Source organism: Peromyscus leucopus, chromosome 16_21, assembly GCF_004664715.2.
Source record: "Peromyscus leucopus breed LL Stock chromosome 16_21, UCI_PerLeu_2.1, whole genome shotgun sequence".
NCBI classification, from domain to species: domain Eukaryota; kingdom Metazoa; phylum Chordata; class Mammalia; order Rodentia; family Cricetidae; genus Peromyscus; species Peromyscus leucopus.
Window position 1 is genome coordinate 5,954,995 of NC_051084.1, and position 19,985 is coordinate 5,974,979.

At 50.6% G+C, this 19,985-nt stretch overlaps 1 protein-coding gene across 1 annotated transcript; it reads left to right on the forward strand.

The window, feature by feature from the left end:
- The first annotated feature begins 1,287 nt into the window (after positions 1-1,287).
- Cnpy3 (canopy FGF signaling regulator 3) lies at positions 1,288-15,523 on the forward strand. The gene is made up of 6 exons (XM_028887218.2): positions 1,288-1,514; positions 5,742-5,865; positions 10,016-10,112; positions 13,463-13,585; positions 14,006-14,123; positions 14,370-15,523. Exons 1-6 carry the CDS (start codon positions 1,379-1,381, stop codon positions 14,588-14,590), a joined length of 819 nt encoding a protein of 272 aa, XP_028743051.1. The 5' UTR covers positions 1,288-1,378; the 3' UTR covers positions 14,591-15,523.
- The last annotated feature ends 4,462 nt before the right edge of the window (positions 15,524-19,985 follow it).

Sequence of the window (19,985 nt, forward strand, 5' to 3'; positions counted from 1 at the left end):
CCAGGTGGCCTGGTCTCGGGGCAAGCTCAGGGATTGGTGAGATTCTTTTTCTTGGCCCTAGGCTTGGGGTCAAGTCAGGGGCAGGGTGTTCTTTCCTTGGCCCTTTAATCCTATATGGTAGTGGTGCAAGCCTTTAATTCCAGGGAGGCAGAGGCTATTGTATCTGGGGTGGAAAGAAGACAGAGAGGCACTTTAAGGATGATTCTTTAGCCCTTCCAGCTGCAGGGGAATCAGCCTTTGGTGGACTCAATTTCCATAAACCAACACCTTAGATAAGTCTAAGCTCCCCAAAGAGACAATGCCAAATGCAAATTCTCAGTTAGGAGTCTCCCCACAACCAAGTTCTGCATAGGCTTTGCACACTTAGGAAACTTTCAGACAAGATTTACATGTTTCAAACGGAAGGGAAGGTACGGGAGACAGAGACAAAGGTAGCAGTCAGAAAAGGAAGATCAAACCATCAATTCATGAATTGATTTGCGCTTCCCAATAGGCAAGGTTCACAGAGATGTAGGAGGTAGGTAATTGTCATCAAACAAATAGCTTTCTGGTCAGAGAAGTCACTAATGCAAGGTTAATGGGCATCAGAGCTGTTGTGAGTCCCTAGGCATGTATTAGAGTGGGTGGCTGCAATAATAAAGTTTAAAAGCAGGTGTCTAGTGAAGGGTTGCAAAGAAAACCATGAAGAGGGTTGACGAATCGCCTTAGCAGGCCAGAGTTTGATGCCCAGGACCTGCATGGTGGAAAGAAGCAACTGATTTCAGTCGTTCCCCAACATAAAATAAAAACTTTTTTACACCTTAAAAGAGAAAGGCATGATGCCCGGTGTGGAAGCACAGGCCAGAGGCAGGTGGATCTCTGAATTTGGGGCCAGCCTGGACTACAGAGTGAGTTCCAGGCCAGCCAAGGCTACACTGAAAAACCCTGTCTCGAAAAACAAACAACCCCAAACAAAAACTATCAAAGATAGACCGCTCCACGTTATCCAGGCTCAGAGCGGCCAAACCCGGTCCATCTGCTCCGGAGGACCAAGATGCTCCAGGCTCTCCAAACCTCCGTTAGAAGGCGGAGAGATCGCTATTGGTCGCCGCAGCCACCATCCGCTCTCTGATTGGCCCAGGTGGAAGAAAAGATCGTTTTTTCCCCATTCGCTAAAAAGGCAAACGCCCAGCGAACCCATTGGCTGCGTCGCCGCGGGGCCTCGGTCCGTTTCGAAAGCCGCCCGAGGCCGCGCGCGAGGGGGCGGGCCGGTGCTCGCTGTTGCCGTGGTTACACGGAGGCACGTGTGCAGTCCCGGAAGCGGCCGGGGGAAGCTGCTCCGCGCGCGCTGCTGGAGGAAGCGCCGCCCGGTCCGCTCCGCTCGGGGTCCGGCTGGGCCATGGAGTCGATGTCCGAGCTCGCGCCCCGCTGCCTCCTGCTTCCGCTGCTGCTGCTGTCGTTGCTGCTCCTGCTGGGCCCGAGCCGCGCCCGGGCGGAGGAGACCGACTGGGTGCGATTGCCCAGCAAATGCGAAGGTGAGGGGGCGGGGCCGCGGGGCGTACCCCGGCCGAGGGGCGGGACGGGGCGGGGCCTGTGGGCCAGGGTCCTGGGCTCGGGGTCTCACTGACCCTGCCCTGTGCTCGGCACTGCTAGGTGCTGGGCCTCTCGGATAAACTGCATGTCCGGGCTTCGAGGCCGGCCGAGGCGCAGCTGCTTATCTAGCCTGGAGGTGGGGGTGGAGGGAAGGCTTAAGCCTGCTGTGAAATTAAGAGTTGGCCAGGAAAAGGAAAGTGCAGAAAACCCACTCCGCGAAAACCACAGAAGCAGAGGCAAATGAAGGGCGAGTTTGAGGAACTGAAAAGGTCCATATGACTCAGAAAAGGAACGCGAAACATTCTTCGTTGTGCCTTCACTCCAACCTAATGTGTGTGTATGGTTTTTTGCTTCTTGAGGGCAAGGACTTGGTTGCAGGTATTTATTGGCAAACGAACAAAAAAAGCTCTTGGAATACATACGATTACATGTGTGTGGAGAGGAGGCTCCGAGGATCAAGAGGTCACTTCGGGGAAGCATAGAGCCCAGGAGAGATTTAGGTGAAGGAGGAAGATTTTATAAATTGAGAGGACCAGGAGTGGAGGCAGGAGCTCAGCTGTTGAGGATCTCAGACCTCCCTTTGTCCTGCTCTTCGTTTTTCTGGCTTCTTTTCAGGCCTTTACAGCCATCCCCCCCCCTGTCCTCCCCCTTCTTCATCCTAGCTCGAAGCTTTCCCCAAAGTATTCTGGAAATCCATTTTATGTTCATTCAAAGCCTGCACCAAGCCAGATCCGCACCAGGCCAGATGTTCCCTAAGTACTGGGAAGTGGGACAGTTGGTTTGAGACGGATAATCCTTCCATTGAGCAGTTAAAAGTGAGAATGGGGGCAGGAGATATGGCTCAGTGGGCAAATGATTGCTGCACATGTCTGAGAACCTGAATTCAGATCCCTGGGACAAATGTAAAATGCCAGATGCTGCAATGTCCGTGTGCCTGTAATCCCAGCGCTGGGAGACATACCCAGGAGGACCCTAGACATTGCTAACCAGCCAGTGTAGCCAGATCATCGCTCTCCTGGTTCAAGTGAGAAACCTTGTCTGAAGAAAAATGAGGTGAAGAGCAGTATCAGAAAGCACCTCTGGCCTCCATGTGTTTACCCACACGTGCATACACACACATACACTATAATACACAGGATTTTTTTTTTTAAGTGAGTCAATGAATACACAGGAGATTTTTGTTGTTGTTTTTTGTTTTTGGAGATAGTTTCTCTGTGTAGCCTTGGCTGTCCTGGAGTTCTCTCTGTAGACCAGGCTGGCCTCAGACTCAGAGATCCTCTTGTCTCTGCCTTCTGAGTGTTGGGATTAAAGGCATGCGCCACCACTGCTTGGTGGAATTTTCTTTCTTAAGTAGACTCTCTAGACTCTTCAGACCTCACTGGAAGGGTACCTGGTAAAGGTTCTTACTTGTAATTCCAGCACTCAGGAGACAGAGGCAGATAAAGCTCTGTGAGTTCAAGGCCAGCCTGGTCTACAGAGTGAGTTCCAGGAGAGCCGGGGCAACACAGAGAAGCCCTGTCTTGGAACAAAACAAAATCAAAACAAAACAAAAAAAGAGTCCCGTCTGTACCAGGATGCTTTCTGTCTCTTCCTCTAGTCCTGGGGTTTTATTTCCTTTTATTTTTATTTTTATTTTTATTCACAAGCTCATATCTTTTCCTTAGGAGAGCTTCATAGACCCAGAAGCATAGAGTTGGCAAGGGTCTTAGAAACCATCAAGCCCAAACTGATTTTGTAATCAGTGAATATTAATTTTACAAAGGATTTTTCAGTCATGGAGTGGTTTGGCAAACGTTGACCCTTAGGCTCCTCTTCATACTGTATTTATTTATGTTTATTAGTATTGCGCCTTTGCTATTAATCGCTGACTGTTATCTGGCTCACAGAGCCTGCCTTCGGGCTTAGTAGTCTGAGTGGAACAGGCCTCAGCACAGAGGAAGGAGAACCTGCCCAGAAAAAGTAGGCTGCTGTCCATGAGGGTCTGGGGTCTGTGCCATGAGTCTCCCCCAAGTCTGGCTCTGAGAGGGCTCCTCCCCGTGGGGTGGTCTTGAAGAAGTAACTTCTGGAAGAGTGGGAAAGCAGGTGTTACTTGATGGGTATAAGAGAAGGGATGTTCAAAACCTTCATTTTTCCCTCCCTTCTGGAATACCCCATGCTGAGGCTGTGGGGAGAATGGGGGAGAGGAGCCAGAACATGAATGATGAGTTTGCAGGAAGTACAGAACGGGTGGGGAGGGAGCCAGACGGTTCAGGATGGGGAAGCAGGGAGGTGAGAACCTTGGTACACTGGAGACTCTGAAATCACCAGCTTGTAATTGGGACGTTTGTGTTCCAAGTTCTCCAAGCATCAATTAATGGACTTGTTACATAAAATTACACCAAACAAGCCTTCAGGGTAGTGTCGTCATTATCTTGTGTGTGTGTGTGTGTGTGTGTGTGTGTGTGTGTGTAGCCTGCAGATGAAATTCCATTCAGACGATCCCACATGAACTCCATCAGCAATAATTATCAAGCATTCAACATGTACAGGGCACCAGACCAGGACAACACAGAAGAAATCCAGCGACAGTGCTTACCCTTGAAGACCTCTGTGTCTGAGCTGGGTCTTCCAGGGATCATAGCCATCGCACTGAAGGCATCCCAGTGAAGGCAGGCGCACATGGGACAAGTTCAGAACTTTCTTGGGGTGGACACTTAATGGAGTGTCAGGAGACTGGGTCAGAGAAGCCTCTAGAGAGCATTAACCCCTTTCCCAGGGCCGTGGGTGCATCACACTGTAGGTGCTGACGCTGAGGGTGGTGGTTAACCTCCTGGTTAATTGTTAATACCCTTTGCTCTTTGACAGTGAGCAGAGAAAGGTGGGACCATGTTTTCCATGTCCCTGTCCCCAGTGCTCAGCACACAGCGGTTGCTTAATACCTGCTTGAGCAGGGGAGGACGAGGAAATGCATGCACACAGACAGGCCTCTCTGGAACAGAGAAACGACAGCCAGAGAGAGCTGGTGGGGGAATGCGTGAAATCAAGAAGACTCCCACTCATTTCCCGAGTACCATGATTTCTTTCTGGTTATACAGAGTTCCTGTTCACAGGCAGTACATGATGACGTATGACTGTTGAGATGGATTATTAAATGTAGATATTGCAGGGTAAATCATTAACAGTTGTTGAATGTGAGGAGAAAATGAAATTTTTCATCCTCTTCTGTCAGTGTAATGTGCATGAATATTTTATTTTAAAACTTTGTTTACATTTATTTATTTGTTGGGCGGCTGGAGGGGTGACCGGGGGCAGTGTGTCTACGGAGCTCAGAGGACAGCTTATGCGAGTCTGTGGTCCCGGGAACGGAACTCAGCTCACTAGGTGTGGTAGTGACCCCTTTACCTGCTGAGCCACCTCTCCAGTACATTTATTTTTATTTTATTTTTGAAGATTTATTTTGTGTGTATGTACTTATCTACAAGTATGTATGTGTATATGTATGTATATATATGTATGTATGTGCACCTCACTCATGTAATGTCTGCAAAGGCCAGAAAAGGGCGTTGGTTCCCCGGAACTAGAGTAGCATGGTGGTGAGCCGCCATGTGGGTGCTGGGGACGGAACCCAGGTCCTCTGCAGGAGCAGCCAATGCTCTTAACCATGGCGCGCTCTCTCCAGCCTCACCGATTCTTTACTTAATGAGACATAGATCTCAGCGTGGAGCTCTGGTGGTCCTGGAATTTGTTAGATACAGAAGGCTGGTCTTGAACTCACAGAGATCCTCCTGCCTCTGTTTCCTGAGTGCTGGGATTAAAGATGTGTGCCACCATGCCTGGCTATGTTTTGAGAGTTTTTTTTTTTCCTTGTTTCTTGTGTTGCCCAGGCTGGTCTCAGATTTACAATCCTCCTGCCTCAGCTTCCCAAATAGTTCAGATTAGAGATATTAGCCATTGTGCTTTTTTTTTTTTTGGGGGGGGGGTAAAGTGATGGGAGTTGAGTTATACAGATAAAGGCCGGGAATGGATGTGCATTAATGAGCTCTATTTGTGGCCTGGAACTAATTTCCAAACTGAATATTGGTTTGGCCCAGGCTAGGAGGGGCACCCTTCTGGGTTTGTTTGGCTGCATGATGGCCTCCCAGAAGAAGCTGTGTGCACTCAGCAGGCTGCTCCGTGTTTACCTTCTCCAGTGTGCAAGTATGTCGCAGTGGAGCTGAAATCAGCTTTTGAAGAAACCGGGAAGACCAAGGAAGTGATTGACACAGGCTACGGCATTCTGGACCGGAAGGCCTCTGGAGTCAAGTACACCAAGTCGTAAGTGAACGGGGACTTGGTGGCTGGCCTGCCTTTGTTTCGGGACTTGGGGGGTGGGGTTGGGGGGGAGAGTGCTGAGTGAGGGATGAGTTGTGGCTGCTGTTTTCCTTCCATGCAGGCAAACCCACAACAGAGACTTTGGTCACAGTAATAGACTCAAATTTGCCCTCTGCTTCTGCCACTAAAGTTTAGGGGACCCTCTTAAATCCTTTCTCTGTGCCTCAAATGCCTCATCTAAAGAAGTGAGACTGCGCATGAGGGACCTGGCAAGTTCCTGATGAATCCCTGAAGCCATAGATCTCACAACCAGTGTAATTTATAAAAAATATTGCCCGGCAGTGATGGTGTGTGACGTTAATCCTGGCGCTTGGGGGCAGAGGCAGGGCACTCTCTGAGTTCAGGCCAGCCTGGTCAGCAGATCCAGAACCAGGACAGCCAGGGCTACAAAGGGAAACCCTGTCTCAAAAGAAAACAAAGTAGCCGGGCGGTGGTGGCGCACGCCTTTAATCCCAGCACTCGGGAGGCAGAGCCAGGCGGATCTCTGTGAGTTCGAGGCCAGCCTGGGCTATCAAGTGAGTTCCAGGAAAGGCGCAAAGCTACACAGAGAAACCCTGTCTCGAAAAACCAAAAAAAAAAAAAAAAAAAAAAAAACCAAAAAAAAAAAAAAGAAAACAAAGTAAACAAAACATTGCTAACATGGGATTACCAGAGGGTTTTTTTTTAATTAATTATTTTGGGAGGCAGGATTTCTCTTTGTATCCCTGTCTGTTCTGGAACTCACTCTGTAGAACAGGCTGGCCTCAAACTCACAGAGATCCACCTGCCTCTGCCTCCTGAGTGCTGAGATTAAAGGTTATGTCAGTTGGATTACTTTTATTTTGTGTCAGACTTTTATTTTGCCAGATAAAAATATAAAAAACAAAAACAGCTTATGTCAGTTAAGATCATCTTTTCAAAATGATATGAGGTGGCTGGAGAGATGGCTCAGCAGTTAAAAGCATACATTCCTCTTTCAGAGGTCCAGGGTTCAATTCCTAGCACCACATAGCATCACACAGCTGTCTGGAACTCCAGTTCCAGGGGATCCAGCGCCTCCTCTGGCCTGTTTGGGCACTGCATGCACATGGTGCACAGACATGCAGGCAAAACACCCATTCACATAAAATAAAAATTAAAAGAAATTAGAGAAGCCCTGCGGTGATGGTGCATGTACACCCTTAATCCCAAGACCTTGCTCTTGGGAGGTGGAAGACTGTTGCCAGTTTGCGGCCGCCTTGGTTTGCCCTGAGAGTTCGAGGCTGCCCAGAGCTACATAGGGACAGAACAGAAGCCCAGACAAACAAGATACGTGCTGAGCATGGTATCTCAAACCGGTCATCCCAGCAGCTGGGAGGCCGGGGCAGGACGGTGACAAATTTAAGTTTATGCCCTACTTGGGCATGATGGTTAGTGTTAATTATCAGCTTGACAGAATCTGGACTCCCCTGGGATGGGCTTCTGGGCATGTCTGAGGGATCACCTAGATGAAGGTTTGTCTCTGAGGACGCCTGTGGAGACTTACCTTGATTACAAACCATTAGTTATGTGGCAAGACTTTCTTTTTTTAAATGAGACAGGGTTTTTTCTGTGTAGCAGCCCCAATTTTCCTGGAACTCCCTCTGTAGACCAGGCTGGCTGAGAACTCATAGGGATCCTCCAGCCTCTGCCTCCCAAGTGTTAGGATCAGAGGCGTGCGCCACCACACCTGGCCATATTTTCAGTTTTGAATGAGTGACTTATTAAGTATACAGCAAGCCAAAATAAAAGAATAAGTAGCAGATAGATGTATAGATAGGAAGGGAGGGAGGGAGAGAGGAAGGATGAACGAACTGCATTAAATCAGGTGTCAAAGCTTCTAGAAGAAACTGACTGGGGAAGCCCTGTAAAGCAGCCAGTTGGAGTTCTCCATCAGAAGTCCCTACAGACTAGTGCCCCTCAAGCAAGGCTTCCCAGTAAATGACAGAGATAAAGTCAGGGGAGCTGAGACGGTCAGCTGGGGTTCCCAATTGAGCGGCTTTCTGTCCACGCATAAGCCAGTCATGGCTGACCTCCCTGCTTCTCTTTCCCATTGTGGCTTTTTTTTTTTTTTTTTGGCCAGGGGATAAGCAGTGATATGATAGCATCTGTTGGAAATAGTTTGTCCTCAGTGTTCAAGGGCACAGAATCCAGAATCACCCAGGAGATGAGACTCTGGGCATTGCCCATTTATTGTTTTCTCCTCCCCGCCACAGAGTTGGGGGACCAGCCCATCCCCAAACAAGATGCCTTGAGCACACTTTGAGGAAAATATGCTGAAGGGGCGGCGGCGGTGTGTGTGTGTGTGTGTGTGTGTGTGTGTGTGTGTGTGTGCAGTAGGTGGGACAAACCTGTTTCCAGAGTTAGCTTCTCAGTGAGCTCAGACAGCACAGGGTGATTTATGAATATAATGGTCATTTCACCGTGATTGGGGCTCATATTGTTGTCTAGATACTGGTCATTGTTTGCTTTGTCTGTTTCATGTTGGTTTTACTAAAAAAAAAAAATGCAACAACCAGGTAGGTGAGCCTTCCAACCAGATAGGTAAGCTTTGCCATGCTCAGCATAGACAGGTCTGCAGGATCCCAAAGGAGATGATGAGGTCGGGACCCAAGAGGTGCAGACAGATGACTTGAAAGAAATGGTTTTCTGGGTGCAGTGGTGCACCCCTTTAATCCCAGCATCCAGCAGAGGCAGGGGAATTTCTGAGTTCAACACCTGCCTGGTCTGCATGATGAGTTCCAGGCCAGCCAGGGCTACACAGTGAGATCCTTTCTCCAAAAAACAAGAAGAAAGAAAGCAATGATTAATAGGAGTAGGGGGATGGCTGTTGGGAAAGTGCTTTTGTGCATGAGGCTTTGACTTTGGTCCCCAGCACCTACCGGCAGGCGGAGTAGTGTTCACTTCTGATCCCAGTGACCGGAGGGCTGGCCAGGAGGGATCCTGTGGCTTGCTCCATACCTAAGTCTAGTCCAGAGGTGAGCTGCAGATTCAGAGACCCTGTCTCAAAAAATAGAAAGTGATCAAGGAAGATACCTGATGTTGACCTCTGGCCTCCACATGTGTGTATGCATTCATGTGTACTTGTACATACATGCACACACATGAACATGTACACACATATATTTAAAAAGATAGCTAACAAGTTGTTTCCGGGGAGCACTAAGAAAGACCTGTTCATGATATCTTCACTAAGGCAGGGCGGTGATGCTGCACGCCTTTAATCCCAGCACTCGGGAGGCAGAGCCAGGGGGATCTCTGAGTTCGAGGCCAGCCTGGGCTACAGAGTGAGTTCCAGGATAGATTCCAAAGCTACACAGAGAAACCCTGTCTCGAAAAAAAGAAAAAAAAAAAAAAAAAAAAAAAGTAAATAAATGGTATCTTCACTAATACTGACAAATTAAAAGTACTACTTTTAAAAAAAGACCGACACATTTTGTTTTCAGGAAAAAGGTTTGGGGTGCAGAGCACCTGTCTCCCATGCGTGATATCCTGGATTTGACTCCCAGGACCAAGGGTTTTTTAAAAAGGGAGAGGTGGAAGGGTGACGCAGCAGTTAAGAACACCTGCTGCTCTTCTGAGGACCTGGCTTCAGTTCTCAATACACATGTCAGGATGTCAGGCAGTTCACCGAGATCCAGTGCCTTCTCCTGGCCTCTGTCAGCACCTGCACAGACGTGACATATGTGTGTTTACACACACACACACACACACACACACACACACACAAGTAGATTCTTTTTAAGTAAAAACAAATAGATTGGATTGGGTGAGACTCAGTGGTAGAGCTTCTGCCTGGCCTGTGCAGGGAACAGCTTTGATCCAGGCTCTATAGATGCCCCCCACTCCACACACACACAGGTCCTTCCCTTAGATCTCTTAAAACCTCGTCTTTCTGGTCTGTGTCCCAGCTTTTCAGAGCCCCCAGGCCAGGTGACCTGTCTTCCTTCCAGCCCTGCCTTCCCGTTGGTGAGATGTGCAGGCGTCGGTCGGTCGGTCGGTCGTCGGTCGGTCGGTCGGGCAGCAGGACTGGAGGACAGACCGATACTCCGAGGGGTTGGGAGCAGAACTCAGCTCTGTACTGCTGTCTCGGCAGGGACTTACGGTTAATTGAAGTCACTGAGACCATTTGCAAGAGGCTTCTGGACTACAGCCTGCACAAGGAGAGGACTGGCAGCAACCGGTTTGCCAAGGTTGGCTGTGTGTGTGTTCGCCTCATTCCCTCTGGGGCTGGGCCCGCGTGAGTGTGTCTGCTGGTGTGTGTGTGTGTGCCTCATTCCCTCTGGGGCTGGGCCCGCGTGAGTGTGTCTGCTGGTGTGTGTGTGTGTGTGTGTGTGTGTGTGTGCGCGCGCGCGTCATTCCCTCTGGGGCTGGGCCCGCGTGAGTGTGTCTGCTGGTGTGTGTGTGTGTGTGATTGGTAGGGCATGCCTGGGGACCCTCCTTCCTTTCCTCCCCGTTCTTGAATAGCTGTCTGTACTCCTCGCTGAGCACTGACTGCAGTGGTCTGCGGTGTGTGTATGATGGCCGGGGCTTGCCCCAGGTTCCCCCTCCACGTCAGGAACAGGCAGAAGTGCCGCGTGCTGGCAGCTCACGTGGGTATCAAAAGCACTAGGACTCGGCAGGATTCTCACAGCAGTGTGCCAGGGAGATGTTAGAAGACAGGCATGATGCACTGTAATCCCAGCACTTACTTCCAAATGGAGGCAGGAGGATCAGGAGTCAGGAGTCCAAGGCTAGCCTCAGTTACATAGTCGGTTTGAGGCTGGCCTGTGCTACCTGAAATCCTGTCTTAAACAATTAAAAAAAAAAAACAAATCAATGATTGTCAGTTTGTCCCGTGAGCCACCCAGATCCACCTGCTCAGGCCTGGAGAAGGAGCTGGTAGGTTCCTATGGGTCTTGTGTTTTCTGTGCCTGCCACCCACATTTTCCTCCTAAGTTTCCTTCTGTCTGAGGACGTCAGGCGTAGCCTCTGAGACCCCTCAGGAACTCAAGCTGAAATCTTAGGTTCGTCTTTAAAACTTACATGGATTTAGTTAGTTGATCCATGATTCCTTTCATAAAAGTGTTTCAAATTATTTTCTCCTGCCCAAGTGCTGTGCCACATACCTATTTGTCCCAGAATTTAGGAGGCAAGAAGACCTGAACTTTGAAGCCAGCCTTGGCTACACAGGTGACAGAGAACAGAAGCCAGAAAGCTGGTGTCTGAGCACTAGAAACCTTCTGTTAGCCAGCAGAACTAGGGCTATCCGGGCTGCAGTTCAGAACAAAAGGTGAGCTGGATGAGGGGTGCACACTGGTGATCCCCACACTCAAGAAGCAGAGGCAGGCGGCTCTCTGAGTTCTAATCCAGCCCAGTCTACACAGCAAGTTCTAGACCAGAGGGCCACATGATGAGATTCTGTCTCAGTCAAAAGTCCTGCTTCCTCACACAGGAAGCAAGGCAGGGTGGATTGGCTGTCCGGTTCGTTTTTCACGGTACGGGGCTCTGAGCCAGTGCTTTACACGAGCCCGGCCAATCAATGCTCACATCGCCGAGCTGTACCCAGCCCCTGTGTGTGTGTGAGTTCTCCGGGGACAGGCGCTCGCTGGAAGCCAGTCCAGTTTGTTCCCAGCACAGACGCTTCGGGCCTCTGCTGTGCTCTTCCTACACCTAAAGACAAAGCGAGGAAGGACATGGAGTGGTGATGGGCCTGGGCACGGGGCGGGCTCCTTACACTAAAACACTTGCTCAGCAGTGAGGAGCACTTACCGCTCTGCTACAGGAACCAGGTTCGATTCTCAGCACCCATGTGTTGGTTCACGACCATCTGTACTGTGATGGTTCATGACTCCTGTGGGCACCAGGCATGGCTCACAGCCATCTGTACTGTGATGTTTCATGACTCCTGTGGGCACCAAGCATGCACACCATGAAGACAAAACACACAGAAAATAAAATTAATGAATCTGATTTAAAAAAAAAAAAAAAAAAAAAAAAAACAGTTTTAAAAAGCCAGGCGTGATGGTGCACGCCTTTAATCCCAGGACCCAGGAGGCAGATCTGAGTTCAGATCTGAGTTTGAGGCCAACCTGGTCTACAGAGCAAGTTCCAGGACAGCCAGGGCAACACAGAGAATCCTTGTCTCAAAAATAAAACAAAAATGTAAGAAGAAACACTTGCAACCCCTTTCATCCAGTAAATTTTTATGTCACCCTGGGTATTTAGGTACATCAAATAAGTGTAGACATCGGACAGTTGTTAGGCTAGGGAGAGGGCTGAGTGAAGTGTAAGGACTGAGTTTGGATCCCCAGTACCCCATACAGCCAGATGCAGTAGGACGGGCCTGTTACCCCAGCGTTCTGTAGCACAAAGGGAGGTGGGCACAGGAAATCCCCAGCAGCTCATGGTCCAGCCGATTGGGAGCATGCGGTGGCAAATGAGAGAGCCTGTCCCAAACAGTTGAAGGGGAAGACCAGTACCCAGGGCTGCCCTCTGTCCACACGCACACCCACAAACACACAAGACGCACAAAGATGGGAAACAGAACTCGGCGTTGGCTGAACGTTTGATGCCGTAGGACACAGCATCTTCAGAGTTGACTTATACTTTGATTCTGTGGTCATAAGTGCTAGGTCATAAGCATAAGGTCACCTCTGCTTTATGTACATGTGTCCAGCAAGGCAGGAGTTTGTGTAGAGCCATTGAAGAACTTTGGAATCCTGTCCATGGTTTTACTGAATGCTTTTTATGAAACTCAGGTCAGGTTTCTTTGAAACTCAGCAGTTTTTAGTCATTTATCTCTTTGTTTGTTTATTGTAAGGAAGAGTCTCTCTATTATGTAGCTCCAGCTGACCTGGAATTCACTATGTAGACCAGGCTAGCCTCAGTCTCTCAGAGATTCACTTGGCTTCGGTCTCCTAATGCTGGGATTAAAGTGTATGCCACCACAACTGGCTTATTTTTATTTTTGTTTTTAAATTTTGAGACAGGGTCTCACTATATAACCCTGTCTGGCCTGGAACTTACTGTGTAGACCGGGCTGGCTTTGAACTCACAGAGATCCACTGCTTCTGTCTCTGTCTCTGTAATTCTGGGATTAAAAGTGTGGGCTGCCACTCCCAGCCTCAAACTGCAATTTAAAAAAAAAAAATCAAACATTGTAACATAATACAACCAAAAAATATTTATTTGATACTTGCAAGATAAAGAATGATGATAAGGAAATGTTTGAAGTCTTTTCCCCCCAGAATTAAACCATCTTGTTTGCATAAGAGTGTCCAGCCACATTGAAGGGATGGAGCCAAGGGCATCTTATTTCCTGGGAGGGAAATCTAAATTCACAGACCAGAGAGCAACAGCAGATAGCTTTGAATATAACATCGGTGAGGGCCAGGTCAGGGTGTATGTAATCAGGCTAGCCTGAAAGAGGGGGAGAGGTCAGGGCCAAGGGTGCGAAGCCCTGGACGGATGGACATCTTTGATGCAGCTTCTCAAGACACCAGTGGGAGGAAGGCAGGAAGTAGAGATGGTTCTGCATTCTGTGTCTGGTTGCCTCTTCCAGGGTATGTCGGAGACCTTTGAGACACTGCACAACCTAGTCCACAAAGGTGTCAAGGTGGTGATGGACATCCCCTATGAACTGTGGAATGAGACCTCGGCCGAGGTGGCCGACCTCAAGAAGCAGGTTAGAGCCTTTCAGCCTATTACACTCAGTGGGGTGGGTAGGGCTGGCTGAGGAAGGCTACCAAGAGCCATTCCTCTGTCTGCCTGTCTGTCTGTCTGTCCATCTGTCTGTCCGGCCATCCATCCATCCGGCCACCCACCCATCCATTGTGGGTGGGTTCTCACTATGTAACCCTGGCTCACCTGGAACTCACTCTGTAGAACAGGCTGGGCTCAAACTCACAGAGATCCGCCTGCCTCTGCCTTGAATACCGGGGGTAAAGGCGTGCGCCACCATTTCTGGCACCTTTTTACTTTTGCCTCAGTTTCCCCAGGCGAGTCATACCTGCCCGCCTATCTCTGTGGGTGATGGTGTGGCCAGGTGCCCTGGGAGAGAGCCGGGTGCCTGGTCTTTGCCAGTCCCCGGTGCTGTACTTCACAGTGTGACGTGCTGGTGGAGGAATTTGAAGAGGTGATTGAGGACTGGTACAGGAACCACCAGGAGGAGGACCTGACTGAATTCCTCTGTGCCAACCACGTGCTCAAGGGCAAGGACACCAGTGAGTGAGGGCGGGAGGGGGCGGGCAGTGTCTCCATCGTCTGCCCACCCTCAGGAGGTGGGTGGCAAAGCTGGGGAGTAGAGGGCATCTTGCCCTCGGGAGCTTGATGAGATAAGGTGAGGTCGTGGCCCAGAGCCGGAGAACTGAGTCTGGTGGCCACAAGGGAGCGATGTGGAGATGGGCGAGAGGCCCCTCCCGGCGGCCGCCAGCGAGCTGCTTCGGGAGCCTCTCTGCACCTTCCCTCAGGTTGCCTGGCAGAGCGGTGGTCTGGCAAGAAGGGGGACGTCGCCTCCCTGGGCGGGAAGAAAACCAAGAAGAAGCGTGGCAGGGTCAAGGGCTCCGGGGACGGCGGCGGCAGCAAGCAGAGGAAGGAGCTAGCGAGCCTGGAGGGGGACGCCAGCCCCGAGGAGGAGGAGGGGGTGCAGAAGGCGTCCCCCCTCCCACACAGCCCCCCTGATGAGCTGTGAGCCCAGCGTAGCGACCTCGAGTCAAGACCCCCGACTTCAGAGCTAAAGAGCATGGGACGCGCCTCCAGCAAGGATGGCTGCTGTCCAGCTTCAGGTCTCCTACCTTGGCTGTGCCCTCTTCCTGCCCTTGAGCAACAGCAAGAAGTGGACTGATGTGGGGGTGGGAGACCCCACCCCCAAAGGGAAGAGGAGGAGGGTGTACAGAAGGCAGCTCTCTTCCCACACAGCCCCTGTCGTGAGCTCGGGGTCCAACCCAGCATCCCCAGACTGAGACCCCAGACCTTGAAGCTGAAGAACACGAGGCACATAAATCGCCTCCTCCAGCGTCAGGTCTCCGACTCGCCTGCACCCTCTTCACCAGGATGGACGCAGCCTCAGGAAGGACTTAGCAAAGCATGGCAGCCACACTTGCCTCCCCCTCCACCAAGCCTTCTCTTCTGCTGGGTCCTTGGTCAGGTCACGCGTTTCAGAACTTCCAGGGTGAGCTCAATGTGGTGTGGCACAAGGGGCTGGGCACCAGACCTGGGGCCACTCCGGAGCCTGCGGAGAGGGCACCTCACCTGACCCCACGGGGAAGCAAACTGCAGCCAGAGCAGCGCCCCATCTCCATCCTCCTGAGGACAACTCGCGCTCTGCCCAGCCCTCCTCCCCAGGGCTACCAGAGCAAACACCTTTTGGCCTTTTGGTTCTGGATCCTGGGTCCTCTTCAGCCTCCAGAGTGTCCCCTGGTTGCTCTTTTCTGCCTGTCTCCCCCAGTCCTGAGGGCTGGGAAGTGATGAAGCTGCCACCCTCGTTGGAGGCTTAACCTGCCAGGTACTGGGAGGAGCGGGTGCCAACAGTGCCCAGGGTTGGTTTGGGTTGAAGCAGTGGTTCTCATCCTTCCTAATGCTGCAACCCTTTAATACAGTCCTCATGTTCTGGTGACGCCCCCTCCCCAATCATAAAATTATTTTCGTTGCTACTTCATAACTGTAAATTTACTACGGTTAGGAATCTTAGTTTTGGATTTTTGGCAATAGAGGTTTGTCAAAGGAGTCACGACCCACAGGTTGAGGACCATTGGGTTAAAGATGGCATGGGGTAAGATCTGGCATGGTGTCTGACCCTCATAGAGCAGCCCCATGCTTCCCCAGGCCCTTCCCACTCTACTCCCCGGTGCCGCCTGTGCACTGTGTCCTGGGCACCTGGCTGCCCTCCTTCCCTCCCTCTCTGCCCCAAGGCTTTGCTGTCCCTGTGTGAAGAGTGGTTGCCGTCACCCCTCCTGCCGAATTCTGCCCTTGCCTGTTCTTGGACCTTGCTCCCTAATTGATCCCATTTGCTCCCTCTGGTCTTCCTAGTAGGACTGGACATTCAGTCTCCTAACCAGGCCTTGGTTAAGCCCTGTTCTCCCAGGCAGGCAGGAATAGGAGGGCCGCCTTCTAGGCAGAGCAGGCAGGAGCGCACACACCTCTGACTCTGTCCTAGGATGGGATGGAGTGTGTATCAGGGCAAGGTTGGTAACTGCGATGTTGCCAGCTGTTCGAGCATTCACTCCCAGCTTTAAGACACCTGTGACGTGAGTTCCGTGAAGATGGGCTCAGCCAGCGAACCTAAGGCCCTCCTGTTAGTGAGAAGAGCTGGGCTCAGACTCCACTGCCCATAGCTATCAAGACTTACTTCCGTACCTGGCACTCAGAATAATTCCTATTCAGCAGCTCGGGTTTCTTGGCCTTGACCTACCACTCTTGAAAATACCAAGACAGTTGATCCCAGCACCTTGGGAGGCGGGGAGGTTGCAGTTTCAGATCCAACCTGGATGAAGAGCTAGTTCCCAACTCAGACCCTGTGTGTCACAGAAGGGCGGGGAGACAGCACATTGTTAGGGAAAGTGTCCGCCAAGCCCAGGAGAAGCCCTGTGTTCTTTTGGGGTGGATCGGTGGCAGGGTGCAGGCGGCCCTGGGTTCAACCCCAGCACTAGCAGAAAGGAAGGCAAGAAGCAGCTGCTGCTTGAAAAGCGTCCCCAGAACTCAGCCCTGGCCAGACTATCCACAGACCCCATACTCCTGAGCTGATTGGGGTGTGGTACAGAGAGGCTCCAGCACCCACCCAAGCTCCTGGGATGAGGCCCCTTTCCTCTGAGGTGGGACCCAAGTGTGGAGAGTGAAACAAAGTGGAAGTCGTCTTTGGTTGTTGGGGCCTAGAACAACCTTCTGAGGGGTCCCGTTTGGTCTAGCTGCCTGTTCCTCTCCAAGACTGATGAGCCCAGTCGTAAGGGGCTGGTGGTCAGGAGATTTCAGTCTAGAGTCAGGACTTGTCCTGGACTTGGCTCTGAGATTAGGGGTTGGGTAGGGAGGGGGGCTGGAGCCTGGGGTTAGGAGTCAGGGAATCTAGTTCATCCTGTTGTTAACCTACAGCACTTCAGGACATATCTTAACCTGTCCACAGAGCATCATTGATCTAAGAGTAGGATGAAGCAAAGCCCTGTCAATGTCCAGGGGTGTTGGCCCAGCGACCCAATCCTAGTATGGTCCAGACCTGAGGGCAGTGTGAGGATTGCCACACTTTGACCTGAGCTCTTGTAGGAACGGTTCCCTGCCTCCCAAGGACCTGGTATCACCCTCACTGCTCCCCTGCCACGGCCCACCCCAGCAGGCCGACCTGGCCCAGTGCAGATAGGCAGAGGCAGGATCTGGCTGCCCAGGCTGCTCTTTCCACCGTTTATAGAAACCTTTGAGTTTGGGTGTTGGCAACACTTTCATAACTTCCCACCCCAGCCACATTAGCTGGAGCTGGAGCTAGGCCTGTTTCCTCTTCAGAAACCTTTGATAAGAGTGGGAGAATGGCCTGGAGTGCTTAGTGCTTATTGGGTGGGTCTCCTGGAGACCAACTGGACTCTGTGTGCATGCGTGTGCATGTGGATGTGTTTACGGGTCTGGCACAGGCTGACCTAGGTAGGATTTACTAGCCAAGGCTGGCCCTGAAGTTATGAACCAGCTGTGCCACGAGCACGCACCATGTCCTGTTCCTGTGGACCTTAAGATGAAGCTGGGTGGAACCCACACCACCATTTGGAAATAAAGGAGCAGGACCCTAGTGAAGTCACTCTGTGACTTGACAGTTATCAGTGTGATACCATCAATTGACTGGAGCTGGGGATCAAGCCCAGGGCCCGCCGTGCGAGGTGAGTGGTTTTGCCCTGAGCCACATCCCCTTACAGTCGTTCTATGGTGGCATTTCTCCAGCAGCTTTTAAGTCCCTGAGCACTTCCCAGACCCTCCGGCACATTCAAAGAGTGTTAAGGGATCCCCTGCTCTCTTAAGTACTCTTTTCGGTGGGGGGGGAGTGGGAGAGGTGGGAGTGGGTTTGGGTAGGGGGGGGAGTGGGTGAGGTGGGAGTGGGTTTGGGTAGGGGGGTGGGTGGGTGAGGTGGGAGTGGGTTTGGGAAGGGGGGTGGGTGGGTGAGGTGGGGGTGGAGTAATGAAGGGAAAAATGAAAATGTGTCCTACGCCGCTTAGTTTTTCAAATCTATCCAGCCAATCCTGCATGAGGATCGCCCTGGCAAGCCATGACTATACAGCAAGACTTTGTCTACACACACAAAAAACAAAACAAAACAAAACTACAAAGTAGATCTGGTGTGGGGGTGCACACCTTTATTCTCTCTACTTAGGGAGCAGGGGCCAGCAGGGGCTACATAGTGAGACCCTGTCTCAGAACAGAATTAAAAAAAAAAAAAGACACTGGGTTCAACAACACCCTCATCCCCAACATTACTAAATAACCTTCCTATCCCCACAAAAAAAAAGTTCCCAACAGCACAGAGGTGGTCACATGTGCCTTCCTGAAGAGAGTACACAAAGTCCCGCTTCCTTTGAGAAGGCAATGGTTTGCTTTGAGGCAGTATCTCACGCTGTAGTCTAGGCTAGGCTGGAACTCACTTATCAGGCTGCTCTCACAGTTGTGGAATTCTGCTCCAGCCTCCCAACTCTAGGATTCAAGCCTGAGCCACCATGTCCAGTTAATCCACCATGTCCAGTTAATCCACCATGTCCAGGTTAATTTCTTTTTTTCCTTTCTTGATTTTTGAGATGTTTTCACTTTGTTGCACAGGCTGGCCTTGGATTCCTGAATTCACATGATTTCCTGCCTTTGTTTCCTGAGTAGCTGAAACTGTACAGGTGGGTGCAGGGGGCCCATCACGAATACAGTCATTTAAGCTGGGTATGGGGCTCATGCCTAGAACCCTAGCATCCAGGAAGCTGAGGCAGGAGGCTTGCTTTCAAAACTAGGATGTCTAGTGCCAGGCCAGCCAGAGCTACGTAATAAAACTGTCCAAAATAGTGCTTCTCAATTGGTGGGTCATGACCCCTTTGGGGCCAAAGGACCTTTTCACAGGGGTCACATCCAATATCCTGCCCATCAGATATTTACATTATGATTCATAACAGTAGCAAAGTTCCAGTTATGAAGTGGCAACAAAATCGTTTTATGATTGGGACTCACCACAGTGTGAACTGAATTAAAGGGTCACAGCATTAGGAAGGTTGAGAACCACTGGTCTAGAACAACAAAAAGACCAAGAAGTCTCAACAGGTAAAAGTGCTTGCTACAAAGTCCGATGACCTGGCCTTGACCTCAGGAATCAGCTCTCAGGTGTCCATGCCATGGCATACTTTTTTTCTAAACACACACACACTCTTTCTTGTTTTTTTGAGACGGGGTCTCTACATAGCCCTGGCTATCCTGGAACTCACTATGTAGACCAGGCTAGACTTGAACTCACAGAGATCCACCTGCCTCTGCCTCCTAAGTGCTGGGATTAAAGATGAATAACCACCACACCCAGCTCCCCAATTTTTAAAACCTAAGTAAGTAAATAAAATGATAATCATTTAAGATGAGATTTGAAAAACGTCTAGGGTTGATAGATTTACTCCAAGAATATTGTGATAAATGACATTGGATTTACTTGAAGTTTCCTCCACAGACACTAATGTAGCCCGGATTGGCCTTGAACTTTGTCACCTAGAATAACCTTGAACTCCTGCTCTTATCCTCTCAGGCTCTGCTGCAAGCACTGGATTACAGGCATGCACCATAGCACTCAGCCTTCAAACCTTTCTGAGCATAGTGTCACAGACCTGTCTTGAGGGTCACTGAGCCCTGAGGCTGTATTATTTGAGCCTTGACAGAATCATTTGAGATTAGCTCTGTACTAACAAAAAGTAAAAATGTGGGCTGGAGTAATAGCTCAACCGTTAAGAGCCCTGGCTGCAGCTGGAAGATGGTGCTTCACATTTTAGTCCCAGGACTCGGAGGCAGAGGCAGGCAGATCTCTGAGTTCGAGACCAGCCTGGTCTACAGAGTGAGATCCAGGACAGCCAGGACTACACAGAGAAACCCTGTCTGGAAAAGCA

Excerpts from the sequence above, each read along its gene's own strand:
- Cnpy3 (XM_028887218.2), top strand. The coding sequence starts at position 1,379 with ATGGAGTCGATGTCCGAGCTCGCGCCCCGCTGCCTCCTGCTTCCGCTG. Across the intron at positions 10,113-13,462 it reads GCAGCAACCGGTTTGCCAAG|GGTATGTCGGAGACCTTTGA; the intron begins GTTGGCTGTGTG and ends TGCCTCTTCCAG. Across the intron at positions 13,586-14,005 it reads TGGCCGACCTCAAGAAGCAG|TGTGACGTGCTGGTGGAGGA; the intron begins GTTAGAGCCTTT and ends TGTACTTCACAG.